The 22,497-nt window shown below is 41.8% G+C and overlaps 2 protein-coding genes across 4 annotated transcripts in view; one reads left to right on the top strand and one right to left on the bottom strand.

Moving 5' to 3' along the window:
- Window positions 1-22,497, top strand: part of LOC144693842 (chloride channel protein 2-like) — a 597,263-nt gene that overhangs the window by 424,233 nt on the left and 150,533 nt on the right. For both annotated transcript variants that reach the window (XM_078563927.1, XM_078563929.1), the window contains one exon: window positions 19,213-19,282. In XM_078563927.1, the coding sequence (XP_078420053.1) occupies window positions 19,213-19,282 (70 nt within the window). The remainder of the gene's footprint in view (window positions 1-19,212; window positions 19,283-22,497) is intronic.
- The window catches only part of LOC144693843 (heat shock protein beta-7-like), a 566,165-nt gene that overhangs the window by 364,160 nt on the left and 179,508 nt on the right, over window positions 1-22,497 (bottom strand). The gene's annotated exons all lie outside the window — the stretch shown is intronic.

Genomic DNA, 22,497 nt, shown 5'->3' on the forward strand with positions numbered 1-22,497 from the left:
AATGCAGTGCTCACGCTCCACATGGGCTCCTCAATCATGATTAGGGTTAGGGTTAGGGTTAGGGTTAGGGTTAGGGTTAGGGTTAGGGTTAGGGCACGCATACCCTCATGGATCCCCACTAGTTCCTCGCGCACGTTTCACTGGACATCCAGCATCTGCCGCCTAATGGACGACTCCAGAGGCTCATCATCAGCCTTTGACTCAGCATCATCCTGGTCCACAGCAGTCCTCTGACTGCTGGTGCCCTGGGCGCACTCTGCCTCCACCTACACCTCAAGCAATTGTGAAGTGCACTCACCAATGTGCACCGAGATACTAGCTGCCGCTCTAATGCCCACTAAGGTGCTGGTATCTGCACTGGTGCCCACTTCAGAGAGCGGATGTGACGCAGGTGTAAATGATGCCTGGTGGTCCTCCGGTGTCGGGTGGCCCTTCAGGGTCCAGAGAGCGAACGCCTGCTGGCAAACCGAAAAGGGAGAAGAAGGACATGTCATTCGTTTAAGTCATCACGCTGTCACTGTGCATGCCAGGCACCCTGGTGAGACAATGGAGATCTGCATCATGGTGCTCTTGTCTTCCAATGATCAATGCAGACTCCAGGTTTGAGGCTCACATCAATGAAGAGACTACACTAGAGTGGCTGCACAAGCCGAAATTCTCACCTCAGTGCACTGCACTCTTGAAGGTCATTGAAGCACTTCCAGTGCTGCACCCAGGAGCGCTGCACCACGTCACGGCTGCTGACCAGCACTGCCACATTCTCCCATGCTCTCTTGGTGAGGTGCGGTGTCCTTCATGGCAGCCACCTCCTCCAGGAGGATGGCGAGGCACTCATCACCGAAGCGGGCTGCCGAGTGCCCACCCTACCTGCCTCCCGCCTGCTGTGTCCAACTGCACTCGGGTCCACAGTGTCGGCTCAGGAGACATCCTCCGTGGCAGCCCCCCAGAGGCTGCCTGGGCCACTTTTAAACTGGTCGCCATTGGAGCCGGCGGCCGACAGGCTCCCGCCCCCGCTCAGTCCTTCCCAGCCAGCGCAGAGCGACGTTTCGCGCTGAGCGGGCCTTAACTGGCCTGCCAGCGTGAAATCGCGGTCAGGGCCTGATTGCGGGCGTTGGTCCGTTTAGCGGCCGCTCCTGGGCCTGCCCACCGACCGGAAAATCCTGCCCATAAAAACCAGCATGGACCTTTTAGGCCAAGTCACCTATTTCTGTAATGTAAATATTACATAATACCAGCAATGTGCCCTGTAAGCTGTATGGCCGCGCGGCCAGACAACACACACATTCCTGCACATGTTCCTCACAAGTTGGCCCCTTTAAGTAAACAAGAAAAAATTTAAAGGGAAACGAATTGGCCGCACACAGCAAAAAAAACTAAATCAGAGGGTATGTTCAATACTAGTATTGTTGAGATCCTTTATAGAAATCTAACATAACCAGGACAGCAAAACAATTACTGAAAAAGAAATTTATTACTTTGTGTAGACAAACTAATTTCCGTATTTCCAGCGGTAAAAGGAGGAAATAATGGCCCAGACTATGCTGGAGCATTTGCCAATAGTCAGGTTTGTTTGTGCACATTGAGGTTTATAAATATTTTCTTTGCAAGTTGCTGAACGTATAAGTTGCTACATCATGACGAGAATCATGGCATTTGGATCCTGGACAGCCAAACTGTACATCTCCTTGCCCAATCAGATAGAAGGATTGAGACATAAACAGAGGAAAGTTGGAAAAAGAAGGGTGAGTTACAGTGGGTGAATTCAATATCAAGTCGATAAAGAAAGGGGAATAAGACAGAAAATAGGATTGGATTAAAAGCGAAACGAAAAAGAGAATAAGGGAAAGTAAAGTGCTGCCTGAAGGAATGAGACTGCTCGCTTGTAATTAGTTTTCAGTGTCAGAAAGGTTGATTGGTAGTAACTAATAGTTATCATGTCATTAAAAGGATACTGACACTTGGAATAACAAGACATGGCTTTATGTGGCCAATTTAGTTCGTATATACTGTGCAAATAAATCTCATGATCTTCAGTGTAAGTCAATGGTGATGCAAACTGCAGAATGCTGTTTTTGCAAAGCTAATGGAGGGGTGGCACACTTACACAGAAACTACTGAATAGTCACATTCAACCATACATCTACTCATCACCTGAAGTTGCTGTGCCAATTACCCATGAAAAATGCCAATAGTCCTTAGCTTCACTGTTATTTTTGACAGCGAATGCTGGCCCAGTATGAAAATGCCCATGTCGCTACGGAAATATATTCAGTTATGAGAAAGATTGAAGTTCTAGCACTCACTGTTTAGTGCAACAGGGGTTCTAGTGGAATGCATTCATAGCTTATGTTGGTGCTTCCAAAACCTTTTCCCACTGTTGCCTCATTTCAAGGCTTGAAGATTGCTGTAACTCCTCCGTGGGAACTGTGATTAGTGGGGTTGTGGGGAGAGACCTGAGAGAGCAGGAGGTGGGGTGTTGCGGTGTGGGGGGGGAAGGGGGGGGAGGAGGTGGGTGGTGGTGGAGGGAGTGTTTAATCTTCATGAATTTTTAAAAACTTACTTTTTCGCTGGCTTTTTCGGAGTAGGAATCAGGCCTCAAATGTTGGTGAGTTAGGCCACACCCAATGTTTTAAAAAAAAGCAAGGATTTAAAGGGACCTTGCAGCTCCATGGCAGCCATCGCTGCCTCAGAGCTCACAACCCGGGAATCGCGTCTTACGACCCCACTGGGGGGTCGCAAACCAGTTTGGAAAGATCTGGTTAAGTATGGTTAACAAACCTGAAATTGCATTGTTGCTCCTATTCATGACTAATGAATTAAAAGTATTTAATTAAAAGTATTGTCAGTACTTTTATCACATGATATTATTAAATGATATCATCTTGTTTGAGGAGGTCATATGGCACAATGGGTAGTGTCCCTGTCTCTGCATCAGAAGCTCCAGGTTCGACTCCCCAAGACAGGCGCATTCATTAGGCGGTCAAACAGGTTACAAACATTCAAATTAGGAACAGGAGTAGACCATTTGGCCCCTTGAGCCTGCTTCTCCATTCAATGAGATCATGGGGGATCTGGTTTGGCAACATTCCGCTTACCCGGGCTAGCCTTAGATTATTGACTAACAAGGGAGTCAATCTTAAAGGCGTTCATTGATCTTATCTCCACTGCTCTCTGGGGAAGAGAGTTCCAAAGACTCATAATCTCTAAGAGAAAAAAAATTCTTCTCATCTTCATCTTAAATGGGAAACCCCTTATTTTTAAACTGTGTCCTGTAGCTCTAGTCTCTCCCACAAGGGTAAACATCCTTTTCAGCATCCAATTATTGATTATCAACCTGCAAATCTAAACATGCCAATGGCAGGCAGTAAGAGCAGGAGAGATTCCTGGTCAGTCATACAATGGAAATAAAGTTGGAGCCTCTACTATCACTATCTGTAGCTCCAGACCACAACATGTAAGTAAACGTGCATGTTGCCATGGCAATTTGGACTTGCTGAGTGAACTGTAACATACCACATCATCTTGTTTATTTTGGCTTGATTAATTAAGAGATCAGAAATGTAATACAAATACACATGTAGATGACACCAACAAAATACCTCTGAACTATTGTGTTACCATTTCTGTATTGATGTAAAGTGTTTCCATATGTACATTACAACAAAAGTGGCAGAATGAGCCAAGAATGTGCAGCTGATGTGAAGACAATGTACAAGTGCACTGAAGACAATTGTTAGGAGAACACCCTATAGTTACAAACTGCTTGGGATTTGCATCAGTTGTGTGGCATCTGATTGCCGCACAATCGCATTGTCAAGGTGCCCAGGTGATTCATTAGATCTTCTGGGAACTCTTAATCTTTGTGTGGGACTTGTGTAATGTAACATGCACATGCAGATCTCACTAAGCTCAGTACAATTTGTAATGAGGTTCAATCAAAAAAAATGATTCATGTCTACCAGCTGTGGATTACTCTATACACATAACCAGGTCCATGGCCATTATCTATAATGTAATATCAGCCATGAATATTGCCATATTTACATTGCTGTGAGGCAGAGCAGACCTGCAGGAGACGCTGGGAGCGTCTATAAATACAGACTGGGGATTCGAGTGAGGCCTACCTTGCTGAGAGTTGGAGTGGAGCTGAGGAGTGCACTGTTTCACTGTTTCAGCTGCTGTGAGGCAGCAGTAGGGGAAAAAAAGAAAAAAAAGTAACTATGGCGCCACAGGAAGCTAGTAATTTGATTGGCCGGTAAGTGCTCAGTCTAAGGGCAGTGTGTGAGAAACTTGTTTAGGACAGGTGAGTTCAGGTAGATCTATAAATCAAAATAATTAAAACTTTAAGATAATAAACCAAAATTTGAAACCTTTAATATTAAAATAAAACAATAAAGAATTTTTAAAAATAAAGTTATTTAAACAAACATCAAAAACACATACCTTTGTAGGTAAGAAGCATATAACCTTTAGATGTCAGTGGTACTAGCATTCAGTAAACACAGTAAATTGTAGCATACATAGGAAGAAAGTAATTAGATGTGGTGAAGTGGAGTACCATGTACCTCTAAGAGAATGCAAGTGGACTAACCACGTGACAGTACTGACCAATTACTGTATAGTGCCGGCTACTGGCTAACTAAGTCTAGAGCTGGAGGTGGTGTGGGAGCATGCAAGGTGAAAGCAAGGTCTGCAAGGTGGATGAGCAGGCTGGCCATGGCACTGTGGTACAGGAAGCCGTTCAAGCTGGGGCAGTAAACAGGAATGTAGTGGTAGTAGGGGATAGTATAATGAGGGGGATTAACACTGTTCTCTGCAGCAAAGAGTGAGAGTCCAGACGGCTATATTGCCTGCCCAGTGCTGTGGGAGGGGGGGTGGGATCCAGTTGATGCGATCGATGTAGGTACCAGTGACATATGTGGAACTAGGAAGGAGGTTCTGTAAAGTCTGTGTAAGGAGCTAGGTACCAAATTAAGAAACAGAACATCAAAGGTAATGATCTCTGGATTATTACCTGAGCCACGTGCAAATTGATAAAGGGCAAATAAGATTAGAGAGACGAATGCGTGGCTCAAAAAAGTGGGAGAAGTGGGTTCCGGTTTGTGGGGCACTGGCATCAGTACTGGGGAAAGTGGGGGCTGTACCATTCAGACAGTTTACACCTGAACCGCGCTGAGACGAGTGTCTTCGCAAATTGCATAACTGGGAAGTAGAGAGGGCTTTAAACTAAACAAGAGGGATGAGGGATCTAGCTTGGTTAGAGGTAGCAATTCAAGGTGTAGAGTCAAGACAGGGAGCAAAATAGTAATATGAAAAATAATGGTCAGAGAATGACAGGAAGGGACAGAGAGAAAAAAGCTAAGAATACATCAACAGTCAAGAGTAGATATTACAAAGGTAACAAAAAGACAAACTGAAGGCGCTCTATCTGAATGCACGTAGCATTCATAACAAAGTAAATTAATTGATGGCCCACATTGAAGTAAATAAACATGATCTGATAGCAAGTATGGAGACATGGCTGCAGGATGACAAAGATTGGGTTCTTAATATTGAGGAGTATATGACATTCAAGAAGAATAGGAAACTAGGTAAAGGTGGAGGGGTAGCACTGTTAATCAAAGAGGGCATTGGCGCAATCGTTAGAGATGACCTTGGTTCTGGAGATCAGGATGTAGAATCAGTTTGGGTGGAGATGAGGAATAGTAGGGAAAAAAAGTAATTAGTGGGAGTGGTCTACAGGCCCCCTAACAGTAGCCACAGTGTAGGACAAAATATTCAAGAGAAAATATTGTGTGCTTGTGATAAAGGGACCGTAATAATCATGGGTGATTTTAATCCACATATAAACTGGAAAAATCAGATTGGCAGTAGTAACCTGGATGAGGAGTTCTTAGAAAGCTTCTTAGAGCAGCATGTTCTGGAACCAACCAGAGAGCAGGTTACATTAGACTTGGCATTGTGTAAAGTGACAGGATTAATTAATGACCTCCGAATAAAGGTAGCAGCGACCACAATATGATTGAATTTTACATCCAGTTTGAAAGGGAGAAGAGTGGGTCTAAGACTATATCTTAAACTTAAATAAGGGCAACTATGTGGGGATGAAAGCTGAACTAGCTGAAGTGAACTGGGAAACTAGGCTAGAGGATAGATCAATAGAGAAGCAGTGGCAGACATTTAAGGGGATATTTCAGAGTATTCATAATAAGTATATTCCTATTATAAAGAAAAATTCTAAGGGGCGGACCCACAATCCGTGGTTAACTAAAGAAGTTAAGGAAAACATCAAACTTAAGGAAAAAGCATACAACTCCGCAAAGATGAGTGGCAGGACAGATGATTGGTCAGAATGTAAAAAACGACAGAAAGAAACTAGAGTATGAGAGGAAGCTAGCTAGAAATGTAAAAACGGATAGCAAGAGTTTCTACCGGTATTTAAAAAGGATAAGAGTAAGTAAAGTGAGTGTTGGTCTTCTAGACAGTGACAGTGGGGAGTTAATAGTCGATAATAAGGAAATGGCAGAAGAAATGAACAAATATTTTGCGTCTGTGTTCACTATAGAGGATACAAAAAACATTCCAGTAATAGCTGCAAATCAGGAGGTGAAAGGTAGAGAGGAACTTGGTGAAATTGAAATCACCAGGGAAACAGTACTGAGTAAATTGATGGAGCTGCGGGCTGGCAAGTCTCCGGGTCCTGATGGACTACATCCTAGGGTCTTAAAAGAGGTTGCTAATGAGGTAGTCGATGCGCTGGTGTTAATTTTCCAAAATTCGCTAGATTCTAGAAAGGTTCCATCAAACTGGAAAGTAGCAAATATAACCCCTCTATTCAAGAAGGGACGGAGGCAAAGAACAGGAAACTATAGGCCAGTTAGCTTGGTGTCTGTCTTGGGGAAGTTGTTAGAATCGATCATTAAGGAGGTTATAGCTGGACACTTAGAAGAGCTCAAGGCAATCAGGAAGAGTCAGCATGGTTTTGTGAAAGGAAAATCATGTTTAACCAATTAATTGGAATTTTTTAAAGGAGTAACATGCACAGTGGATAAAGGGGAGCCTGTAGACATATTGTACTTGGATTTCCAGAAGGCATTTGATAAGGTGCCACATCAAAGGTTATTACGGAAAATAAAATCACAAGGTGTAGAGGGTAACATGGATAGAAGATTGGCTGGCAAAAAGCAGTGAGTATACATAAATGGGTCTTTTTCTGATTGACAAGATGTGATGAGTGGAGTCCCACGGTCTGTGCTGGGGCCTCAACTTTTTATAATTTAAATCAATGACTTAGATGAGGGGAGTGAAGACATGGTAGCTAAATTTGCAGATGACACAAAGATAGGTGGGAAAGTATGTTGTGAAGAGGACATGAGGTTGCAGATGGATGTAGATAGGTTGAGTGAGTGGGCAAAGATCTGGTTTAATGTGGGAAAATGTGAAGTTTTTCACTTTGGCAAGAAGAACAAAAAAGCAGAGTACTACTTAATTGGAGAATGGCTGCATAATTCTGAGGTGCAGAGGGATCTAGATGTTCTAGTACGAGTCACAAAAAGTTAGTATGCAGGTACAGCAAGTAATTAAGAAGGCTAATGGAATGCTATCCTTTATTACGAGAGGGATTGAACATAAAAGTAAGGATGTTATGCTTCAGTTATACAGGGTATATATTGGTGAGACTGCACCTTGAATACTGTGTGCAGTTTTGGTCTCCTTATTTAAGGAAGGATGTAAATGCATTGGAGAAGATTCAGAGGAGGTTTACTAGATTGATGCCTGGAATGAGTGGGTTGTCTTATGAGAATAAGTTGGACAGGCTGGGTTTGTTTCCACTGGAGTTTAGAAGAGTGAGGGGTGATTTGATTGAAGTATACAAGATCCTGATTGGCCTTGATAAGGTGGACGTCGAAAGGACGTTTCTTCTTATGGGTGAGTCCAGAATTAGGGGGCAATGTTTTAAAATTAGGGGTCACCCTTTTAGGACAGAGGTGAGGAGAAGTTTTTTTCTCTGAGGGTTATGAGACTTTGGAACACTCTGCCTCAGAAGGCGGTTGAGGTGGGGTCGTTGAATATTTCTAAGGCAGAGATAGATAGATCCTTGTTAGGCAAGGGAATCAAAGGTTATTGGGGATGGATGTGAATGTGGAAATCGAAACACAAGAAGATCGGCTATGATCCTATTGAATGGCGGAGCGGGTTTGAGGGGCCAAATGGTCTACTCCTGTTCCTATTTCTTATGTTCTTAAAGCATCAATATTTCCATCCCTCCCATCTTTCTTCCTGTTTACACAATTCTCTTGCAAATGTTTTTCTATCTCAGTTCCTTGCATTTCACACCAATAACATCAAGTAGATATGCACTTTTCACATTATGCTGGATGTGAACGTTGTCAAAATATAATGAACCTGCATTTACCACCAGTTTAAATGTATTATTTATTTCTATTTTCAAGAGGTTCACCTGGAACAAACAACAAATACTAGTTGGACTAATCAGGAACTGGGATTACTTTTTGTACTTGCCAGTTCTATTACGCTAATACAGTGCAAGGTCAAAACTATCAGCTTGTTCCAGGTTTGGCTAACCTACTGCATACACTTGATAAAAAGACTGAATTTAAAAAACACATCAGTGAAATCAGCATTAGAACTTGTACATTGTTCCTTAACCTTCAGTGATTGTCGGTACAGTGGCGGGGGTTTAACCTTCGAGCAGGGGCCAGCTGTAGGTTCTTGTCAGAGTTAAAGAAGCAAGAAATCTCTGCATGTTGGGAAGCTGACATGAACCTGTCAACTTCCGTATTTAACCAGTGCACCTTTCAAGGTGGCAGGGAACCCTATGGGGCCAGTGGACCTGTGATTTAAGTACACAAAAAGGCAATTGTCCCGAGATTTAACCCTGCTTTCCCGAGCTGTCTGAAACTTTCTGGGGGTCAACAGAGCTGCAAAACTAGCAGGCTGGAAAACCTTTAAATATGGAGACCTTACAGCTGCTTCCTCTAAGTTTTCTGAGAGTGTGCTTACACTGCTTTCATGGTGATTTGAGGCTTGAGGTCATTTCTGTTACCTTGACTTTTTTGACTTTGATCTGCAGTTCCCTGCTAAGCCTTCACTGCAGCATGGGAACAGGTTATGCAGCCCTACCTTGGACCTTTGATGAGGAATAAGAGGAGCAACAGCAGCAACGCCAAGAGAAATAGGAGCAACGCCAGCTGGAGCAGGAGCTGCCTTCTCCACAGCCAACTGCTACTCCACAGTACAAAGGGAATGAATACAGAGCTCCAGCTCACAGGAGGTGATACCCACAGATCACTGTATACAGAGGATCAACTTTCTGAGAAGTAGGGCCTCAGAGGCTCAGACTTCCTCACCAGGCTGTCGCTGATACCTGTCACCTCCTGCAACAAGACCTCCTTCCAAGTGGACCTGCACTGTCAGTGACCATCAATGTCACCATAGCCCTGAATTTCTGCCTCCAGCTACTTCCGGGAATTTCTTGGTGACCCCTATCCCTCCATTTCCAATGGCCACGTATTCTGCCACTTTGCTGATCTTCATGCCTCCTCCTCCAAAGTGGTCAGGGTAGAAATGATTGGAGGGCCACCCACAGTTTTTGGTTTCCCCCTGCCGTTCTGCACTTGTTCTCCTGCAAGGAGAGAAAGCAGAGAATTACGAGTGGGCGAAATGGATTGTGCTGAGAGGGTTGGAAGGACAGTCTTTGTGAAGGGTTACTGTGAGGGATGGGTGCACGATGGCAATAAGATGAGGGTGAGTATCAGTTTTTGGCTTTTTAGATGGGGATGTGAGGAGGTGTCTTGAGAGAGAGGAAGCCGTGTTGGACTGAGGAGTGATGTGCAAGGGAAGGCTGCAGAAGTCAGTGAACAGGTTGACACTTGTGCCACACCACTCATTTTTCCTGCCCATCTTTCAGCAGTATCCATTATTAGAGCATTACACTCCTGCTTCCCATCCCCTCCACGACTTCCAATTTCCTGGCTTTCAGAGGCTGGTTTCTTCCTCCCATCTGCTAGGAATAACATTTCTCTGTGGATACTTACAGCCCACAACATCCTGAAATGCCCCCAATAACCCTGGGGACATAGGGAAACCTTCTCAAACCGAGGCTCCACCTTTTAATGTTCCTACCGGTGTCCTGACAATTGCAGAACGGATCAGTTGTGACTCCTGCCGTGCTCTCTGGCATTAACAGTCAGGAGCTGGTCATGATCACCCGCTGCTCTGATTGATCAGGTAACCCAAGGGTGGGGCACTAATGCCGCGGTTGAGTTAAACAGTTATGGCAAAATCCTCTGCACTACCTTCTAACCCGCTGCTGGCCTTCCCCACTACAAGCAGGCTAGAATTCTGACCAGGGTTTAAGTTCTTAAAAACATCCATTGTAAGTGGAATAAATACTGTGATCTTAGTGGCAATCAGTGTATTTGATAGACTTTGTACTAACCTTTTGAATATGATCTTCTGTCAAAATAGATATCAAAGCTTCAGTGTGTGTTCATGCATCGGAAAATTATTTGCTTTCTTAAAATGAGCTACTGCTTTAACATATGTGGATCTAAGAGCGATCTACAAATTGAAGATGACATGTTGTTGTCAAATGACCTCCTCCAAATAATCTTATAGGTAAATAATTACATATCTCTGAGCCTTTACTGAATTCATTAAAGGCACTGTGTCTCACAATTTGTAAAAATGCAATATACAACCTAATCAGTCAGATATTGAACATTTAATTTTGAAATAGTACCACATTGATGCATTTGGTATCATCAGCAACAATTTGCATTGGTCAGAATTGTACAAGGAACTGTTTCTACTGTCTAATTAACTAATTGTAAGTCGTTGGTTTGGTAGAAGAGGCAATGGCTGCAATTCTGTTCTTACTGCCTCCATTATCAGGTAAAAGGTTTGCATTAAAAACTAATGTCTTCCCTTGGCTACAGTTAAACTTTTCATTTGTTTATCTTTTTAGCAGAGGGGGAGGAGAAAGCACCAGGTTTATATCAGCATGGCAAAAGTTGTTTGTATATGCCTTTTTAAAGTTTTGCAATTACAAATGAACAGATAGACTATTTGTACTAGAAATCTCAGCTTTTCTGTTGTCACCCAATAGGAGAGCTGAACAAAGACCTTCTGCATGGCTATCCCAATTCCCCACCAAAGTTGTGGTGAGAGATCAGAAAACCCAAGTTGATATTTGGGCAATGTGTTTTCCCAAGGGGAAGGGAATCAGAGACTGAGTCAACCTGCACTTCTCCTAATGGTTAACTTATGGAATACTAGTGAAGACCAGGGAGTAGGGTCTTCTGGTCATCATTTGCCTGGGGAACGATGAATTGATGATAATGAAGAAAATGATCTTTGAAATGAGTATGTGGAGCAGAGATTATAGCCCCCTATTCCTCCAACATTGTAAAAAAAAAAAATGACATTTATAATTTTATTCTGTATATAACAAGCTGTCTACAAAACAGAAGAGAGAGAGAGCAGGGGTTAAGGGCAGTCACTCAGACTAGCAAAAGATAGGAAGTGGCATGCTAAACCATTGTTGTTCATTTACATTAATGATTTGGACTCAGGAATTGAAAAGTACAATTTCTAAGTTTGTGGATAACACTGAATTGTTGAGGATGTACTTCATACAAAGGAAGATTGGGACAAAATCAAAGAGGACAGTGTAAACTTGTGGACTGAGCACTTAATTGGCAAAAAAATGTCAATGTAAATAAAAAGGAAAGTCTTACATTTATATAGTGCCTTTCCCTGGATGTCTCACAGTGCCTTACAGCCAATGAACTAATATTAAGGTTGGAAACACAGTAGCTCATTTGTACAAAGGAAGGTCCCACAAATAACAGTGTGATAATGAGCAGATAATCTGTTTTTGTAATGTTGACAGGAGAGAACTTTGGCCAGAATCCCAGGGATAACTCCCCTGCTCTTTGACATAATGCCATGGGATCTTTTACATTCATGAGAGGGAAGATGAGCCCTCTAAAAGAGGGCATCCCTGACAATGCAGCACTCCTTTAGTACTGCATTGGAGTGTCAGTCTTGATTGTTGTGCTCAAGATCTGGAGTGGGACTTGAGCCCATAATCTTCTGACTCAGAGGTGAGAGAGCTACCAACTGAGCCATGGCTGAGAGTAAGTGGATGCTCTATTCCAGAAAACCAGTTGGTGAAAGATAGAACTGGAGCCAATCTTCTCACGCATTTACATTTACTTAGAGTTACACGTTACAAACATACACCTTCTAAATCACCAACCATAATTTTTGTCTGTATCTATTTATAGGGGCTCAAGTGAATGTTCATCACCTACACACAATTAAACACAATTAATATATAATGAACAGTGGGTGAGGTGTTGCATTTTAGCAGGAAGAATAAGGAGGTCAGTTACTGCTTGGATAATAAGAGTCTAAATGGAGTAGAGGAGCAAAGGGATCTAGGGACTGTTACAAATACAAAGTTTATATTGTTATGTTTTGGGACTGTCTCTTTAAAGTAAAATGGTGGAATGAAAGGGGTCATACGTGACCTGCTCTGGATTCTGCCTGACAACAAGCCTCGGTGATATGGTTGTTAAAGGTTAAAGGGGAGCTGGGTTGATTTACTGGGAAGAAGATGCACGATATTCATACCTCTAGACAATGGCAAGAGCAACTGTGGGTACTGTTCGTCTCCAAATCTTAGAGAAGTCGGGTTTTATAGATAGTTATACTTTAAACTGTCCATTTAATTCCAAGCTAGAATGGAGTTGGGGGGTCTAGAGGATAGCTAATTACCATTTTTACCCGGATACAAGGCCCATGTGATCCACGTTGCCATGGAGATGGGCTTTGAAAAGGGAAGAGTTCATTGTAAGCCATTGTAGTACTCGGTTACAGGGTTTTTCGAAGAAACTCGCAGAAGAGGGAGCCTGCAGCAATCTGAGAGACAGAGCAAGCAGAGAGATAGAGGCAGCTAGTCCAGCACCTGAAGCAGAGAAAATGCTGTCTTTATTATTCACCACCCAGAAGGCGATAGGAGCTCACACTCAGATTGAAGAGACTGAGTTCATGAGGATTTAAACGAGGCTGGAAAATTTTCCTAGCTTTAGCTAGAGGGAGGAATCCAAATGTGAAAGTTGGTTCTAGGACTAGTGGTTACCCATTTGGAAAAGGGAAAAGGAAGCAGGCCATAGGGAATGGAGAATAGCTTTGGACAGGTTCTGGGAGAATAAAGTGCCCACTTAAGGGACATAGCAAAGTATAACAGTGGTGTGGGATTGTTGATCACGTTAAAAGTCACCTGGGTCTTTTTGGTAGTTTCAGATATAAGGTAACTATAGTCTTAGTCAATGTTGCTTTTAGTTTGTTATTGCAGTAATAGTCTTAAAACTTGAAATCTTGCTGTGTGATCTTTTCAATTAGTCACTGACATTCAAATATGTTTTTGAAAGTTATTGATCTCAATAGAGATCATAACTGAGTCCAGGTAAATAAATCACTAAAAGTAGGGAAGCAGGTTAATAAAACCATAAATAAAGCAAACCAGAAACTGGGCTCAATTCTAGAGGGATAGAATTCCAAAGTAGGGAAATCAGGCTAAACTTGTGTAGAAGCTTGATCAGACCACAGTTGTACAATCCTGGCCTCCATATTATAAAATGATGCAGAGGCACTGATGAAGCTGCAAAAAAGATTCAAAAGGATGATACCGGAACCAGGTTGTAGGTATCAGGAAGGATTGAACAAAGAGAAAAGAAGGTGGCTGAGGGGCGACCCTCAGGTGTGATAGAGATCTTTAAGATTGTAAAAGGACTAGATAGGATAGATGTGGAGAAAATGTCTCCCTTCTGAGGAAAGCAAAACTAGAGGCTTTAAATATAGGATAGTCACTAATCAATCCAGTAGGGAATTCAGGAGAAACTACTTTACCCAAAGAGGGGCAAGAATGTGGAACACATTACCACAAGGAGTAATTGAGGCAAGTAGTTAGGATATATTTAGATAAATGCATTTTTGGGTCCCTAGGACATGAAAAGAAATCCAGAACTTTATTCTTATTGCTATTTTTTTTAATGATTTCCTGCTGAACCTAAAAGATGGCTGCTACAAGTCACATGACCACTGGGTTCGCCCTTTGCCTGGGAGCTACCCCCAGGAGTTACAAGAACAAAATAATTATTTTCTCAGCAAATGGTATCTCACACCTCATTGTACAGACCCCTTGTAATCATGAAACAGGAGACTCGCACTCGAAACTCGTTATGCTTGCAGAGCTGCTAAGAGACTCGTCTCATACCTGGGACTGTCCAGGCCCATTTCAAAAGGGAACCAAAGGGACATCATTTGCACCTGATAAGTTTATCTTGCTAGCTGAGTCAGTGGGTTTGCCTAGACAATGGCTTCCTGACAGCAGACCCTCAATGTGAATGATAACTCTTCCAACAACTAATGACTGGGACATTATCAGCCCTAAAATCTAAGCCAGTTTCAGACACTGGATAAACATCCCTTTTGGAAGTAATTGCAGAGAAAGGTCACATGACTCAAGTGACCATTTTGAAATCTCTATATGCCTTAGAGAACTAACAAATCCTCAGACTGCTGTTTTAACATGAACTGGAAAGGACTCCAGCAGCCTGACTGAGCAAGCAGTCGGTTACCATCTCTTAACTCCATGAAGCCTACTTGATTTTAAAAGTCTCTGATCAACGCCTGCCAAGCTGTCTAAGCACAGAAAGCTCATCATGCTGCAGCTTCATTCATTTCAAGGATTTTCGTATTGTTATCTCCAACCAGAAACTCATTGAACTGAACCCCACCACAAAGGAATCACCCTCTGGACTTTGACTTCTCAGACTCTGGAAATCACGTGAACTAAAATTCATTTCTGTGGTTCTTGTACTGTAAAACTCTTTTCCTCTATCCCCCTTTTCTGTGTGCATGCGTGCGTGTGTGTGTAGTGGGAAGTTGCAGACAGTCCTCCCCCAGTTTTTTTGAATGTGAAATAAACTAACCTTCTGAGTTAATCATAGCGTGGGTTTGCTGTGGATTATCAGTAAATTGGTTCATGCAAACTGGGGGAGTTGGGAAATATGCCACCGCATACTTTAAAAAATTATTCAAAACACCTTCTGTTTATGGACAGGTGGTGAGAAGAAATCAGTGCAGTTTGCCCATCTCTCTCCTGTCTGTAACAACATAAAAGAGTGTGGAATAGGAGGATATATTGATAGGATTAGATGGAGAGGGGTGAGAGGAGGCTCATGTGGAGCAAAAACATCACCATAGACCAGATGGGCCAAATGGCCCATTTCAGTTCTATAGACTCGATGCACATTCAGTTAGTGCCTCACCACACACCCTACCTCTGCAACATCCTTCAATCCCATTTACCCCTCTAAGAGCATTCTGTTCCTTTAACTCCAGCCTCTATTTCCCCTCTCTTTGCCCGACCACTGATAGGGTGGTGTTCAAGTGAAGCATTGGACATGTCCTGCCTAAACCTTTCTGCCTCTCTACCTCACTGTCTTTTCTCTATCATTTTAAAATCTCCTCAAAACTGATCTGTTTGACCAAGCTTTTAGTCAGCCAAGGTTAACTCCTTTCCTGGTACAGTGCCTGGCGTAGCACAGTTTCTACAGTATATGCTTATTCTGTGAAGTGCCTTGGGACATGGCTTATGTTAAAGGCATTATATAAATGTATGTTGCTTTTGTTGTCATGTTGTTATGAATACAAGGTTTTATAACCTGATTATGTTTCGGAACTGTCTTTTTAATTCAAGTCAATTCTTCACAATTAAAATGGAGTAGTGAAGATGATCATGTGATCGGCTATGAGCTCTGTCCAACAACAAGCCTGGGTGGCTTGATTACTATAGGGATAAGGAGGCCCAGGGTGGGAGCAAAGTGTAAAATGCTAACACCTGAAAATAAAAGCAAGAGCAGCTGTGCTGATGGTGGATAGGCTTTCTGGGTAGAATTTTCCCCCTGTCGGGGGGGTTGTACGGGGGCGGGCGCAGACCCGATCGGCTCTGCACCGTCATTTTTTGTGGGCGGGCTAATTAAGGTCTGCCCAGCGTGATGTGCACCCGGAAGTGCTGCGCACTCCCTGTGCTATTTGAAGGAATTCGAAACATTTGTCATGGCATGGCCAGGGGAGGAAAGAATCTCTGGAGTGGGTCTTACTGCTGGTATTCAACTTCAGACTTCTGCAGAAACTGAGAGAAGGCCTTTTGATGGTCAAAAAAGGCCTTTTTGGTGAAACAGGGAGAATCAAACCCGTTGGAAGCTAGGAGTGATGTTGGACTGGTTCTTGTTTGAAAATGTTATTCTGCAGAGAGCAGGGCTTAAGTATAATTGTGGTGTGGGGTTTTGGTGGCAAAAAGCTAGAGGTATCTTTTCTGTAACTTAGAGTACTAGTTGCTTACTAAATAATGTTTAGTCATGTTATTTTTAGTTTATTTGTTACAGTAGAAGTCTTAGTGAAATCTTGTTATGTGATCCTGTCAGTCAGTCACTGGGAATTCCAATATCTTTTTAGAAGTTATAGGTCTCTACAGAGATCATAAGTGTCAATTTTTTGAAAATGGAAAAAAAATGCAAGAAAGCGATGAATGCAGAAAATGCTACAAGAAGAAAAATTCGAGCGTTTCAATGGATTTTATAGTTGAGCTATTTGCCTTATGCATTCATCAATTTGTAAATATTTGTTTTATTTGTTCACAGCTAGCTCATACCACTGGCCATAAAAGGAGGTGAAAGTTTGAGTCATTTGCTGTAAATCATGAGGGAGAACACTACACCACAGATATGACATATCAGAACAGTTTAATTTAAGTGACTTTAATTAACTTTTTAGAAGAAAAACCAGTGCGAGAATTAAATATGCACAGTGAAGAATTAATGGATTCAGTGGGGTGTCACTGGATTTATTCTAGCTTGTATGTTCCTAAAGGCATTATCCACTTAAAATGAATTTGTTAATAAATAAGCATTTATTTTCCAAAAGGCAGTGAGATTCACAAAACACTGGGTCTTAATAAAATGCTAAGCCACGATAACTGCTGTGTTATATCATAAGCTGATGAATATAAATTTTTCAGATCATTTCAGCTGTATAGTAAGAAATAATTTACGATAAATGACCATCAGGCTCCATCTGGTACTCTGAGAAGTTACTCTTGATAAAGCAAAACAAAAGCAACTTTTGGAATTTTTACATCCCCTCTTCCCTCTACATAGCATCATTTTTGCTTTATTTTTATTTTAGAATTGCCCTTACAAAACCTAATCCAGTGGACCCATTTTCCAATACCCAGAATTGGCCTCTCATGGATGATATCATGTGCTGCCTGGGAAAATGGCATATTCAACATGGACCTAGATGAGAGGGAAAGCTAGATGGACTGAATTGCATTTTCTCCCTCCTGTCTGCCGGTGATGTTGTTTACGGATCACATGCCACTCCCAGATCTACCCTAATGCCTTCCCCTAGCTTACTGATGGATGGTGCCTTTTCTGCTGTTGCTTGCTGACTTTCTTCTGTCTTTTTTTCCCTAAGTGCCTGTCTTAAGAAATGCCCTTTCCTTTCTGTCACTCAACAATAACAATGACTTGCATTTGTATAACATCTCACATCCCTGATTTTAATCACTCCACTGTTGGTGACTGTGCCTTTAGCTGCCAAGGCCCTAAACTCTGGAATTCCCTCCCTAAATCCTTTTGACTCTATACCTCTCTTTCCTCCTTTAAGACGCCTAACCCTTTAGCCATCTGTCCTAATCTTTTCATAATGTTTCTCAGAGTTAAATTTTATTTGATAATGATCCTGTGAAATGCCTTTGCTACATTAAAGGCTGCTGTCTAAATTCAGCCGGTTATTATTATACAAAAAATATCTCGAGGAGCTTTACAGAGGCAGAGTTAAAAAAGAAATTGCCTTTGTCACCCTGGAGCCTTTTTGTCCCCATCTCAGTTCACTTTATGAAGATCACTGATGTGAAAAGAGCAAGCTGTAGCCATAAATGCTGATGATGCTGATCTCAAGACTACATTTTCATTAAGAGCCCAGCACCATTGCCAGTTTCTCTCAACACTAAGCAATGCAAAAACCGTAAACCTTTGAGTAAGAAATCTACTCCTGATAATTCATTTTTGTAGTAATAAATTTGTATCATTCAAGTCATTGAAATTAATAAAGAACATGGCAAAGTGGGAACATGGTGCAAAAAATTGATTTGCCAGATTTTCGAAGTGGGTAACATTGAATTAAGAGAAGTAGCCCATTACTTAAAAAAAAAACACCTAAGGATGTATTGGTAAAAGAAAACGTACATTGGGTAGTAATGAATTACTAGAATAAGGTATTTGTCTCAATGCTGAAAAAAAACTGCTGATAAGTTATGTAACCTGGTGCCATTTCTTTTGTTTCTTTTATGTATCTTTGTCCTGTTGAAGGCTGTGAAGAAGAGCTATGGAAATTTAGAAATATGGTTTTGTAACTGTGCCAATCAAAACAGAACTAAGCTTCAGATGGGAGGTTTGGAATGGCCCAAAATTATTGACTATTTAATGAAGCACATGTAATGTCATCAACTCTACTCCCACTTCCTGGTTTTTGAATTTTGAGTGATTGATAAATTAATTTATATAGTCACAGCTTGGTTTGTCATATTATTGAAAAGCATTGGTCCTGCACTTTTGAGGACAAATAAAGTTCAACAACATTGCCAGACATATCCATTCAGAGTCTCTGCCTCATCTATATATGCTTGTTGGTTGATGGAAATATTATCAATAACATTTTATAGCAGATTTTCATGCTATACTGCATTTGAGTCTTACATTTCTTTTCAAAAATACAGTATGCTTACCACATGCCAGTGGATACTGTAGAAAATTTCAATTATGAACAGTAGGGTGGCAATGTAACGTATTCAATAATTTGCGTAGCTATTCACCTAAAGTATGTGGTCACATAATGAGGGTTTTATTTTCATGCTCGTGCTTTGTTTTATCGACCTGGCGATGGAACTACAGATTCCTGTTATTTAAGCTGATAATGTGTCTGTGAATTCTCTACTATAATTCTATTATATCTCTGACTACAGCGGAATTAGATTTATTTATTAGTTTACTTAATTTTACTCATCTTGTTTCCCGTTTTTAAAATTGTAATGAAACTCTTTCTTTCTTTCAGTTCTGGATGTCTGCACTAGCCACAACTATTCCTGTACCATGTGGGGCCTTCATGCCAGTCTTTGTCATTGGTGAGCTATTTTCCTTTTGGATTCCTTAGAAAATGATTTTAATTATGTAAAGTGCGTGAGATACCTAATTGCAGTTTTTCCTTTTTATTGATCCCTAACTTCATCAATTTCCTCTTCAATTTATCATTTTGGAACATCCTTTGTTTTAGCTATGTTTCTATGTGGCCTTTCTTCAACTAAGATTAATAGTATGAAGAGTTTTCCTTTATTTCGATCACCATTGCTGATCCATGGCTGTTTAACTTGTTATCACATTGCATTATGATTGGTAGCTCTGACTATCAGTGGAGCTCTAGATCTGTAATAACAAGCACCATGATCACTACATGTTCCTAATTTATTTAAGTTGGCTATAGGTCTGTTGCCTTTCAGCATTATTTTATTAATTAAATATGATAAATATAAGAACTGCTTTTTACTGAATATATATGTTTTTCTGTATTTCAAACTACTTCTGCGTTATATTTTGTCCAGAAATGTATATTTAGAATCTCTTTACTCCAATATAAATTTTAAAGGATATAGTTATTGCAACTTATTATTTAAATAAAACATCTCCACTGAACGAGCTTCTTTGTGAAGCTCTGTACATGATTCATTTCAACAGGCAGACCATACAGTATATGAACTGAACAGTGATGTAAGCCAGATATCCCTACTGTTGTACATACCCTTATATTGGTATCCTAGCGATAAAACAGTTGTCTTTCAGCCAATACTTATCAGAGTGTGGGGATAAAAAGACAGGCAATGATCTGTCTGAGAACAGACTAACTAGACTGAGCATCAGTGAAAAACGTGCACTTTCCAAATGAATTGTAGCCCAGCTTACCTTATGCCCTGTATGTCAATGGGAATCCAGGGAAAAACTTTCCATTGGCTGATGCGCAAAGAAAGATGGTTATGGGAGGCCAACCATCATAGCTCCAGGACATCTCCTGCAGGAGTTCCATCAGAGCAATGTCCTGGACCCAACCATCTTCAACTAGTTTATCAATTATCTTTCCTCCATCATAAGGTCAGAAATGGGGTTGTTCACTGATGATTTATTTTTATTCGTTCAAGGGATGTGGGCATCACTGGTTAGGCCAGCATTTATTGCCTATCCCTAATTGCCCTTGAGGTGGTGAGCTACCTTCTTAAACCGCTGCAGTTCATATGGTGTAGGTACACCCACAGTGCTGTCAGGGAGGGAGTTACAGGATTTTGACCCAGCGGCAGTGAAGGAATGGTGATATAGTTCCAAGTCAGGATGGTGTGTGGCTTGGAGGGGAACTTGCTGGTGGTGGTGTTCCTATGCATCCACTGCCCTTGTCTTTCTAGGTGGTAGAGGTCATAGGTTTGGAAGGTGCTGTCGAAGGAGCTTTGGTGAGTTGCTGCAGTGCATCTTGTAGATGGTACACACTGTTGCCACTGTGTGTCGGTGGTGGAGGGAGTGAATGTTGAAGGTAATGGATGGGGTGCTAATCAAGCAAGCTGCTTTGACCTGGATCTTGTTGAGCTGCTTGAGTATTGTTGGAGCTGCAGTCATCCAAGCAATGGACAATATTCTATCGCACTCCGACTTGTGCCTTATAGATGATGGACATGCTTTAGGGAGTCAGGTGGTGAGGTACTCGCCACAGAATTCCCAGCCTCTGACCTGCTCTTATAGCCACAGTATTTGCATGGCTGGCCCAGTTCATTTCTGGTCAATGGTAAGCTCCAGGATGTTGATAGTGGGGGATTCAGCGATGCTAATGCCATTGTATGTCAAGGGGAGATGGTTAGATTCTCTCTTGTTGGAGATGGTCATTGCCTGGCACCTGAGTGGTGCGAATGTTACTTGCCACTTATCAGCCTGAATGTTGTCCAGGTCTTGCTGAATATGGGCATGGACTGCTTCAGTATCTGAGGAGTCATCAATGGTGCTGAACGTTGCAGTGTTCAGTATCATTCTCAACTCCTGAAAAGCAGTCCATGCCCATATGCAGCAAGATCTGGATAGGATAACATTCAGGCTTGGGATGACGAGCAAGTGCTAGGCTTACTAGTGCACAGCTTCACTACATATTTGCTGTGAAGGAATAAATAGTTGCTGGAGGAACACCTGAAGCTGAACATAATTAGTGTGAATTTGGTGTGTGCACATTCATCTGATGAACAGTGGGCTGAGTAATGTGAGAACGGGACTCGATCAGATCTTGTGGCTGGCCACATTTAAGACGCAGTTGTTAAGGCGCCAGCAGAAAACATGTGACCCAAAGCAGTTTACCAATTTGGGGGTGGTAATTAGGCAGGGCTGGCCCTGTTGCAGCTGAACGGAGTGGCGTATTTAGTGTCAGGATCAAAAAGAAGCACAGCTGTGAAGGGAAAGGCGATGCAGGTACAGAACCTACCACAGCTATTAACTAACATTTAAGATATCTTGGGGCTGCAAAACCCACAAGCTCCTGTGAGAACTTTGTCTCCAAACGTTGCAAACAGCTTTATCTGACAGCTGAGGATCTGTTCAATTATCACTGGAAATGGCCTCCTGCTGATTTGTTACTTGGTGGGTGGAAGCAAGAACTGGCAGTAGTCAACAGGCAGAGACAGAAATGGTGCTAAAGACGTAATTGCATCGCTTGACCTATATTTGCATATATTTATGAAGCTCCCACCTGTTTCCGATGGGAGACCCAGTAGCCAGGATGCAGATTCGCCTGGAAATCAGGATGAATAACAACAGCATAGCTATCTGCCACCTGCTGCCTTATTTTTAAGTGTAACCAGAGCAGTGGCAACACAGAAATGACCTTTTTTTTAAAAGGAAGGAGGTACTTTGGACACATCCAGTGTCAAATGCTTATCATTCCAAGTGCTTCCCATGCAGTTACATTGCTCTTTAACCTACATGGTTCGAATTTGCTTCCATTTTACCTTGTGCTAAAATCACAGAACTGTGTTTAGAGAACTGTTGAAATTTTATCAGATCCATTGTTATATAACCAACCAAGTCAATATACCTCAAAGCAGGTGCATTTATTAGATATGCTTCATGAGCTTTGGCTGCTGATTCATCCAGTGCTCATTTGTCTAATTCAAACTTCAGATATTGAAGTCCCTGTATGTCAGAGCCAGAAACTCCTGTACAGTTCCTTTCTTGGCTGTTTTCCATCAAAACTCTCTGTACACTGAAATATCCTTCCTTCATCTGAATGTGTCTATGGACAATTTTTAAGCTGAAGTGTGTT

Source organism: Cetorhinus maximus, chromosome 19, assembly GCF_964194155.1.
Source record: "Cetorhinus maximus chromosome 19, sCetMax3.hap1.1, whole genome shotgun sequence".
NCBI lineage: Eukaryota > Metazoa > Chordata > Chondrichthyes > Lamniformes > Cetorhinidae > Cetorhinus > Cetorhinus maximus.